This window comes from Cyclopterus lumpus, chromosome 15, assembly GCF_009769545.1.
Source record: "Cyclopterus lumpus isolate fCycLum1 chromosome 15, fCycLum1.pri, whole genome shotgun sequence".
Classification (NCBI taxonomy): Eukaryota; Metazoa; Chordata; class Actinopteri; order Perciformes; family Cyclopteridae; genus Cyclopterus; species Cyclopterus lumpus.
Window position 1 is genome coordinate 6,970,289 of NC_046980.1, and position 10,574 is coordinate 6,980,862.

Consider the following 10,574-nt stretch of genomic DNA (forward strand, 5'->3'; position numbering starts at 1 on the left):
ATCCAACTTGGGATTACATTTCACACAGTGATACCACACATGAGCCACTCGAGCCGCTCTGTTTGGGCTCAGCGCTGCTCTGAGCTAAACGTCTGCACGCTGACCCGCTCACAAGGTCATCATTGACATGATGGTGTTCAGCGTTTTAGCATCCTCATTGGCACTAAATACATTTCCTATCTCCATAACAATATATATCACGATGATGGTTACAATAATAAATTATTTATGTGCAAGAACGACTTTGTTTTGTATACTTTTGTGTGAATTAAAAGAATGTTCTCATTTAATTAAAAGCGTTAGTGCAAATAATCAGATGTGAACATTTTAGTTGGTATGTGATTGTTTTTAATTTGAGAACACGACTATCATATTATCTCAATATATTTTTCCATCACAATGTGATTAAAGGCAGTCAATTATCATATTGCATTATTGCCCAGGTTGACTGCTTGGTAAAATCATTGGCCAACGTTGCACCACAGTTGCGAGATCATTGTCTATAATCTGTAATTTGTTTTCGTCGTTGGAAGCACAAGTTAAAAAAACAGTCGAAAGAAAGTTATTCTCAACAGATCGTCTCAAATGAGAAGTGAGTAGTGGAACGTTGATAACAAACCAAGAACGTTTTTGTGTCTGTCTCTCAGTGCTGCGTCTCACGTGCCAGGATTCATTCTGAGTGATATTGCCAACAGTCTGCTCATCGTCACACACAGCAAGAAAGGCCAGTCTAAAGGTGAGAACGAGACGTGGTGGTAAACACACACACACTCTCTCTCTCTCTCTCTCTCTCTCTCTCTCTCTCTCTCTCACACACTCACCTCTTGTACTCCTCCACAGAGGCTCTGGAGAAACTGAGGTCAATGCTGGAGGTGAACCACATGCCCTCGCAGCTCGCCATCACCAGACTGGTTCAGGTCCTGGGTAGCCATGGCGACGTGGCGGGGATCCAGGAAGTGGACTCACTGATGAAGGGCCTCGGCACGACGCTCAACCTGTCCAGCATGGTGTTTGTCAACAACATGGCCCTCGCACACATCAAGAAGTAAGTGCATAAATGGCAATTATATCACTGAACTTGTGTTTTCTGTATTTTCTTTATTTTTGTTATTGCTCTTAAAGTTTGTGAAGGAATTTTCTGACTAATGCAATCGTCTCATTTCAGTTCGAGCTAAAACTGAGCCACCAGCGTCATTTAAAAGATCTTACACAAAGGAGATTTAACTCGTATCGCGTTTAAGTCACATCTAGTAGACATATGCGACTTTCCGGAGATTTCCCCAAAATCTGACGTTTCGAGAAAGTGGTCCTCATATCACCTTATCTCTGTACGTACAGTCAAATTGAGTGCAGACACCAAACTGAAAAACAAATTGCTGTCGATGGGCTGGGCTGCATGTTGCACGAGCAAAACATTATAATTTCAATATCTGACGCAATTTGCAATCCAGCGTGAAGTCTTGTTCTCCTATTTTGTAAACTTTGTGGCTACTACTGAGCAGCACGCAGTGATAAACAGTTTAATGCAATACCGGCAGCAGAGTGTGACGAGACTCGCGTTGACACGCTCTTAAAGTAAAAGCTTACAGTGCGAGCGGGGCGTCAAATACAAATAGGAAACGCAAGAGTAATAGGATTATTCATGGCTTCCTTTTAATGTCAGGAAAACGCCCATCTTCCACTTCTGCTTTGTCGCTTCTCAAACAACGGAGAACAAATATACAAAACGCATTATGCATCAAACTTTCATTGCGCCACTTGCTGCATTAGCGCTGTCCCCCAGCTCGAGCGGCAGCAGGAAGTGAAGAACAGCAAGACGGTCTCACGCCCGATTGGCCATCGCGGCGCAGGCCTGTCAGCTTGAACCTTGACCTCCAGGATCTGCGCTCTGAGCGGCTCTGACACCTGCGTCCCCGCTGTATCTGAGTCAAGCTGACTGGTTAAGAGCCGGGGCGGAAAAGCAAGCGGGCCCGGGAAAGCGGAGCGCCACATTTAGAGGGGCCCCCAGCTGAATTATTCAGACGGTCCCAGTCGCAACAATCAGCGTAGATATGTTCCCCCACCGCTGGACGCTCTCACATATACAAACACGGAGACGCACACACACCCTGTATGTTAAATATTCATTACGACTGCTGACTGTGGGGGAGCGTAAAGTGTTAGCAGCGAGGTGGGGTTGCCAGATTGAGTTGTTTTAGATTTGTAGCGCTTTGGTGTGCAGGCTTTGTTTGGTTGAGGCAACCTCAGCAGAAAAGCAAGTCACTGTGTGTGTGTGTGTATGTGTGTGTGAGTGAGTGAGTGTGTGTGTGTGTGTGAGCATCAGGGGGAGAAAGAGTTGGTCTGCACTTAGTGGGAGAAAATAAATGTTGTTCTTTAATCTGGCCAGTTTCTCATATAATATCTGATCTATACGTGTTGCCCCCGAAGCGTGAAATCGCACTTAAAGGGGTTGACTATGGTTTGGCTGATTACAGATTTTTATTGTTTTGCTCCCAGCTAATTATCTCTGGCAATTAACACCATGTTGCATTTTACAATTTACATCCAATGAGTGCCAATGCAGGAAGAAGTGTGCCCTTTATGTAACGAGGATGTGTGTCGTCATCATCATTAGAGAAACCTGTTCAGCTTCTTATTAATCCTGAGGAAAGAGTTTATTCTCCAGTTTTCTTTATCCGTTTTAAATATTAAACATGTACATGTGTTCTGATCTACTCTAATGAACTAAATCTGTATCCCCCCCTCTCGCTCCTTAGTGGTGACGTGGAGTCAGCGGTGGAGATGTTGGAGGCGATCTACACGGCACCAAACAGCACGAGCCCCAGTATATCCTTCATCTTCAGGAAGGTCTTGGAAGATGACAATGACAAAGCTCTAGACAAGTGTAAGACACACACTCAATGTGGACATGTCGAAAGAAGTAGAAATGCAAAATATAAAACCACACGCAAAATGACTAATAGAAAATGCATAATAAAACCAGAGACCGTTGAGTGAAGTGTTCATGCTGTGTTGCAGTGAGTGCGATGGCCGAGCGGCTAGCCAACCATTTTGCCTGCTACAGACCAACTTCAGACCTCTTCCTCCAGCTGCTGGATATGGACAAAGTTGAGGACGCCAAATTCCTGCTGGCTGTGAGTATGAGTGTGTGTGTGTGTTTTCAGATGTATGTGGTTGTGGTCCACAAAGGCCGAGTTGAAATGCACTTTTATTAATACGGGAGGGAAATAGACCGGCATTCATGCAAATGCATGAAGATGCATTACTTTCTGTTACCGCTCACTTCTCCTCATCACTATTTAAACATGAAGTGAAGAAATCCATGTTTTTCAGGTCAGACTGTTTCTCCTCACGCATTTTATTCCTCTCCATTTTGTCTTTGTGCAAAGAGGTGAGGAGGTGAGGGTTGCTTCTGAATGAACTAGGAGCTACAACAATCTGCTTAAGTGAAACATATTGAGAGTATTGTTCCGTTTCAGATAGCCATGTGCCGCTACTCCTCTTTATTTAGGTCGAAGCTGCACACCGTGAGGAAAGCTTTGAAATGTTTTTTTTTTTTTAAAACTTTTTGTGACCACTTAAACTACATTTTATATCATCTGGAGCATTTTGTCCCGGTGGGCACTTCTCTATTTGAGTGTCTCACTCTTGTCTACATTTAAAATTACTACATCAAAGTAATTAAAATCTGCACAAAAACAAAAAAAAACAATCCACAAGGGACCTGGTGATGCATTCGTCCAGTTGTCAGACCCAAGTGATGATGGAGATGTTGACTTATTCATCCAGCCTCACATTTATGTCAGGAAGTGCTTCCCCACATTCCACCAATGAGTCTGGTGGTCTGAAATTGGCCTCCTACCACTTCACTTATTTAACACAGTTCATACATTACAGCTCAATGACTTTTACATTGAGCCTGGGGACATGAATATGAAAAGGCTGGATGGGTGAGAGACGGGAGGAAGGATGCAGATGACGAAGAAGCAAAAAGAGATCAAGAAACTCGGGACAAAGCCGTGAAGATGAAGACGCTGCTCTCTCTCTCTCTCTCTCTCTCTCAGCCTTTATTTCTCTCTCACTTTACCCCTCTGTCATTCAGTTGCATGTGTGGCACTAATGTACACAGATATATTGCTTACCGCCCTCACATACCATACTTCATCACTTTTTAAACATGATGAAAGGAATCTGTGTTGTCACACAATGTTAGCTGCTCACATTTTCACCCTAACATACATTTGTTGGGAGTTTTGGGATGTATCAAATTCATATAAAATTGTCTGATCAAAGTACCTTTTTGATTGATCGTACGAAGGGCTATCGATGCAACCAATTCTGAGTAGTTGATGCATCGAATATGCAATTAAAGGTCAGTAAATCTACACCATTGCATTATGAAATATTATTATAATACGCAGGAAAGAAAAGTGTAGAAATTGCAGACATGCAGTACTTTGTTGGTAAGAAAGATCTACGGCCTGACTTTGCTTTCTTCTTTTTTTTTTAAACCAAGTGGGTCAGTAACTTCAACGGTTCAAAACCAGACCAACAATGAGGGAATCTGGAAGATGCAGATCAATACAAACACATTCCAACATGGCTGAGACATGCGTCTGCTCCGCTCTTCATTCCTCCAGGAAATCTCGAATGATTATCCCTCTCAATCTTTAAACAGGGATGTCTGACTGGCATGAATGTTAATGAACAGATACATTACTTACTACTCTCGCCTTCATCACTATTTAAACACAAACTATGGATTACATTATTGTAAAGCTATAATATGCGTCTTGCTTGATATGCATCTTGTCTTGTTTTTTTTTCTCCACCCTTTTATCTCTGTGAGAGGGACGGACAATTAAGGAAAAAGTCTGTCATCAGGTTTCATATCAGAAGACCAAGTAGAGACAGAAGGAGGAAGTGGGATGCACTTTTGTAATTGATGTCCGTACCGTACAAAACATACAATTCCTCTTTTGTATGCCGTGCACCTCTTACAGCGCAGTTCAAAGTGCTCTACGGACATTATGTAAACAGTCAGATTCAAAAGATTACATTTAAAAAAAAGAAAGCGTGAACATGGATAGAAATCTTGAGGCAATGGTTCTAAAAACTAAATAGAAGTGATTTAGAAGGCAGCGGAAAATGGTAACTAGCTTTTAAAGCCGGTCCGAGTTAGTCAGATAATCACCTGCTGGTACCTGCTAGTATTCAGGACGACATGCCTCTTAAACCCTGTGATGGAGGATCATTTAAATACTACAAAACTCCAGGATCAAATGCTTATTCGGTCAGATAGTCGCACTGCAAACACTGCTCTAAAGCGTTCAGACTCCACTGATGTGACCCGGGCTAAACTGGAGTGCTCCTCTTCTTCATCGTGGCCCGTTTCCTTCTCCCCGACTCCCCCTTCTGGAAGCCGCTCGTCCAGGGTCACTGGAGGGTAGCGGCCGGGCTCCTCCAGCGCGTCATAAGTGAAGCCGGATAAAAAATAAAAAAACTCCGAAAAGCTTTTAAGTAGGCGAGCAGTCAATAATGATGATGAGGCTATCCGGAGAGAAGGCCGTGAGGCCGGTGGGGAGCGTGAGGGAAGTTCATCATTAAGAAGTGAAACGGTGACGGAGGGAAGCAGTGAGGCAGCGGCTTTACCAACTCGTCTGCAACTGCTTGTGTGTGTGTTGGGACGCTGGGGGGGGGGGGGGGGCGGGGGTCATTGAGGAAAAGGAGGCATTCCCTGGGTATCCAGAGCTTTTAGGCAGTATGTGTGAGGAGCAGGGGAGACAGGAGGCCCAGTCGGTTGTGGCGTCGCCTTTGGGAGAGGTCGGCGTAGCGAGTGGGAAAAATAACAGAGGAGAGAGTGAACGAAGTGGAGTGAAGTGGCACAGTGTTGGTCTGATTGTACTCAAGCCATTCTGCTGCGTGGTGATTTCAGAAAGAAGGTGTGTGTGTGAGAGAGAGAGAGATTTTAAAAGCCTTACATGCCACTCGCCTTAAATTCTGTACGAGGTGCAGGAGAAGTGAAACGCGTTAGTTTACGACTGGCTAGTAATCGGACCTCATCGCTGCTCAGCCAGGAGAATAAACTCACTCACAGACGTTAATGCATCTCCTGCCCTCACACAATCATATTGTATGTATGCCTGCATGACATGCCTTCATCATAAGCAGTCATGCACAGGTTCAATGTCCAGAAGTCTTTCTGATCTCTTTTTTTTTTTTTTTAAAGATTACATCATATGTGTAGTGCCCCAAAATTGCTTTTTTGTTATTTATTTAAATCAGTGTCATTGACCTATACATTCAGATGAATAACTAATTAACACTTTTCATTGTTGTGTCTCCACATGCTGATATATTGGACAATATTAACTTAAACACAGGTGTATACTATACATATATGAATAAAATGGATCCAGGATGCCTGGATATATCCTTCGATGTGACCAAGAGAGCATAATTATGCTACAAGTAGTTGAATGCATGCGTGTTCATGTACAGTTCGTATGTGGAGCACGCAGGTTGGAGAGTCTGAATATCTTCGAGATGATCTCGTGTTAAATCTCCCGTTTCTTTTGTCCCTCTTGTCTTGCTGTAGCGCTGTAACGCGGTGGCTGAACAGAAGGAAGTGCTGGTGTCCTACTTGGCTCAGAAGGCTCAGAGTCCCGGACAGGTACAATCACACGTTAGGGTTCATCTCTTCAGGATCTACATTAAAGGATCATTTGTGAACTTGTTTCCGTGATTTCTGTTAGTAATGAAAACATTGTGCTGACCAAGTCCAAGTTAATCAACATTGTTTTTGTATGTATAAATTATTGTTTGCGTGCACAGGTGGGCAAGATCAAGGCCCTGCTGAGCCTGATCCCAGACTTCACTGAGAAGGAGGTTCTGTACCCGTACCTGATGAAATGCTATGGTAAGACACACACACACACACACACACACACACACACAGAGAGGCCTGGTCTGGTGCAGCAGGCGGACACATTAACAATGCATCAGGTCAAGGTGTGTGTGTGTGTGTGTAGGCAGACAGGCATTCAGGGGTTATAAGAACACATGTCCTCTAATGAGTTGGCTGTCCTGGCTGGCCTAGCGTGCTAATCGCAACACAGTCCACCACTCAACCAGTTTTTTTTTCTCCCCGTCTCGCCCTTTTTACTCTGTCTTTTCTTGTCCTCAATTTTGTCTTCCTCCCATAATTTATTTTACCTCTCTCCTCATGCCCTCCCCTCCCCTCCCCTTCACCTTCTCACCCTCCCGTCTCCCCTCTTACGTTCCTTGTCACACCAGAGATGAGTAGACATGACTATTTAATTAGCACCAGCTAGCTGGCCGGTCAAGGCAGCCATAGGGGACACATTTAGCTATGCTCTGCTCAACAGGGGGAGGGCTTTTCTTTGCGCTTGTTTTTCTAACTTGTGCTTTTCTTTCTCTTTTTTTTTGGTAGTGAACTTACTTTCCACTTTTGTCTCTTTGATGCACAGTCATGAGGTTTCAAGTTGACGGAACATCTTTTCCACCATTTTGTAACTGATTCCAGATCTCTAATTTTGAAATCATTTTATTTACGTTAACTGAAGATGTATGGTCTTTGAAAACAGTGAAACTCAAACTTTCATTTTGCTTTATTTTTTTCTATATTCTACTTTTCCACCGTCTGCTTTGCTAAACATGAACAATCGGCAGCATTTTAGAAATAATGTATTATTCTGGTAAACGCATGGGATCATGCACATATTGGACAGTATTGGATTATTGTTTCAAAATGTTTGCATTATAATTGTTTTTTTTACATGTTTTAGGTTGTTGCCTCATTCACTGACTTTCCTTTTTCTCTACTCGCCCTCTTGCAGTTCAGGATAAGGACTTCTCGTCAGCCAAGGCTCTGCATGAGCAGATAAAGGAGGAGGGGACAGTCATAGACGAGCTGTCACTCAAACGACTTGCTGTGCTTTACCGTGATGCAGGAGAGACTGTACCCTTCACTGAGCCCCCTGTGAGTCTTACACACACACACACACACACACACACACACACACACACGTTGGACAGAAACTAACTGAACGTACTGTTTTTGTCATCAAACCACTTCTAAATTAACACCAAAAAAAGACTCCAACCATGTAGTCAGAAACAATAAGTGAAGTAAAAAGTATCGAGAAATGTTACAATATGACGAATACACCGATTTTTAGTGCAATAATCTGTGCCGTTATAGATTACATACATATACTCTTCACACTAGAACAATAACTTCAATATCTCGGTTAATTTATTGAACTAAAAAGTTAAGGTGAAATGTCATGATCATGTAGTCCTACGATTTCACTCCCAACCGTACGTTCCACCGGCACACGGTGGATTAAGTTTATGTAGACACAAACGCACCTATCCATATTGATGTAAACATGAACAACATATTATGAACACATCTGTGTTCAAATACAAACGCAGCCCCCTAAACTGGTGCTGGCAGTTGTCCGACTGGCATCCTAATGCGTGCCATTGTGTGTGTGTGTGCCGTGGTCTGAGAGTGCCACAGTAATGTGACAGAGCAGTCTGCCCGCTCAGGCCTGCAGCGAGCCTCCTGTGTTTGTTACTGTGTGTGTGTGTGTGTGTGTGTGGCTGGGTCACAGTACAGATATTGTGTAACCGAGATGGTGTCACTGCAATAGCCGCTCTCTGTTTCTGGCGCCTAGTGTTTTTGAGCATTTCAGCACATTGCACATTTTGTAACTTGATGTAGCTCTATTTTTGGCAGAGGACACACACACACACACACACACACTCCTCTCAGCCCCAGTACTTTAATGCACTGTCCCCTCGAGGCAGGTGTAGGATGAAGCCCACCTCTTACCTTCCCATCACTCACCTGCAGTGCAAAGATAGAAGGAGAAAGAGAGGGATGAAGGCAGAGAAGCTGCTGCATTATTCACTGGATGTCAGGATATTTAAGTGATTGCTGGGTTTCTTAAGCAAAAGAGAGCTGGAGGAGTTGCAAGGAGAGGGAAAGGTGAACAGTCAGAAGTTTTTATAAACACATCTCAGGTAGAAACCCACCCGTCTTTGTGGTTCTCCCTCCTGTCCATCTATAGAGTTTACTACACAATGAGGAAAGCAAAACGATCTAAAAACAGATTTGTTTTGAAGTAATTTAAGAGAACGTGTGTCGCAATCAGCACATTTGTTTGTATACATAATAAATCTGCCTGAACTCTTGGTGGAAAATAATGTAAATGTGTAATGCCATAATCTGAGTGAACATGGGTTTTATTTCAATGAAATGATTTATGCTCTGTTACAAACATGAACAAACATCACCAAAACCCGAATGGGTGACTAGCACATATCTCATAAATTACATAATAATAATGACATTATAATAAAAAATATGTAATAAAGTCACTCGTAAAAAGTCATTTGTAAAAATAAAATCATAGTATTCTATTTGATTAAAGTTCATAGTATTATTTCATGAAGTTTAATATTATACTATGTAATAAAAAGTCAAAGTATTTAAAGTGTTTTTTTCTGTTGTTTTTTTTAAAAGTCAGTGTGCTAAATTGTCTTTCTTTCTCTTTCCAGGAGTCCTTTAAGTTTTATGCCGACCAGCTGAAGGAGAGAGCAGCCAAAGTCAAGACGCCAGCGGACGCTTAAACATTCATCCTCGTCTCCTCTGACCTTTACAAATCCAAACCTTTTTCGTCCCTATCTCACTTTGTTCTTTTTTATAAGTGTTTGAGATCAAATATTGAGTATTGTGTTACAACTGTTAGATATTATACTCTGGGCTCTTGATAATATTATTATTATTATTGATGTGGAGAATGTACAGAAGTATTTATGCTAATAAATGTCACATTCTGAGCTGAGTTTGTGTGGTTTAAAATATATTTGTTGGTTTAAATAAACCTGTTCTTCAGCAGGTAGAGTTACACACAAGTGGCTCCGCTCCATTAAAGTGTCCCATTCACAACTCCATGATGTACGTCAGTGTAGTCATGGTATTGTCATAGTATGTCATAAAATGAATAGAACATTTGAAGTATGCCAGAAAGTCAACAGAGTAATGAGTAAATGTAAAAAATAAAAGTAATAATATGGTCAGCAAAAATAAGAAATAAGTCATATGTCATGAAAAAGTCATAGTACAGTATGTAATAAGTCATAATATACACGTCTGTCTTTCCTTCTAGTGAACACGGCTATTTATCAGCGTTAATTAATACGTAACGTAAGCATAATAATGTTCAAACATAAAATGTAAGACGCCGGTGTAATCTGCAGAAAAGCTCTCACCTTCTCCCCTCCAAAAAAAAGCGCCACCTCGACACTTTGCGTGGATCAAAACGGAGATTAATTAGTCGGGAACCGACGCCGAGAGTGAAAGTGTGCGTTTGGGGAGTGCGCTACAAATCCCTAATTTGTGTATTAATGGGGATTTAAAGATGAAACGAGACAACCTGGTTGGAGAGTGGAGACCATTAGATGGACCCAGGAGGGGTACGCACACACACACACACACACACACACACACACACACCTTATAGCCTCACTCTATGGCATAG

At 42.3% G+C, this 10,574-nt stretch overlaps 1 protein-coding gene across 1 annotated transcript in view; it reads left to right on the forward strand.

The window, feature by feature from the left end:
* The window catches only part of lrpprc (leucine-rich pentatricopeptide repeat containing), a 49,712-nt gene extending 39,834 nt beyond the window's left edge, over positions 1–9,878 (forward strand). Inside the window, exons 31-38 of the mRNA XM_034552212.1 lie at positions 648–736; positions 841–1,045; positions 2,757–2,884; positions 3,019–3,134; positions 6,599–6,673; positions 6,835–6,919; positions 7,860–8,002; positions 9,592–9,878. Of these exons, the coding sequence (XP_034408103.1) occupies positions 648–736; positions 841–1,045; positions 2,757–2,884; positions 3,019–3,134; positions 6,599–6,673; positions 6,835–6,919; positions 7,860–8,002; positions 9,592–9,663 (913 nt within the window). The 3' untranslated portion in view covers positions 9,664–9,878. The remainder of the gene's footprint in view (positions 1–647; positions 737–840; positions 1,046–2,756; positions 2,885–3,018; positions 3,135–6,598; positions 6,674–6,834; positions 6,920–7,859; positions 8,003–9,591) is intronic.
* The last annotated feature ends 696 nt before the right edge of the window (positions 9,879–10,574 follow it).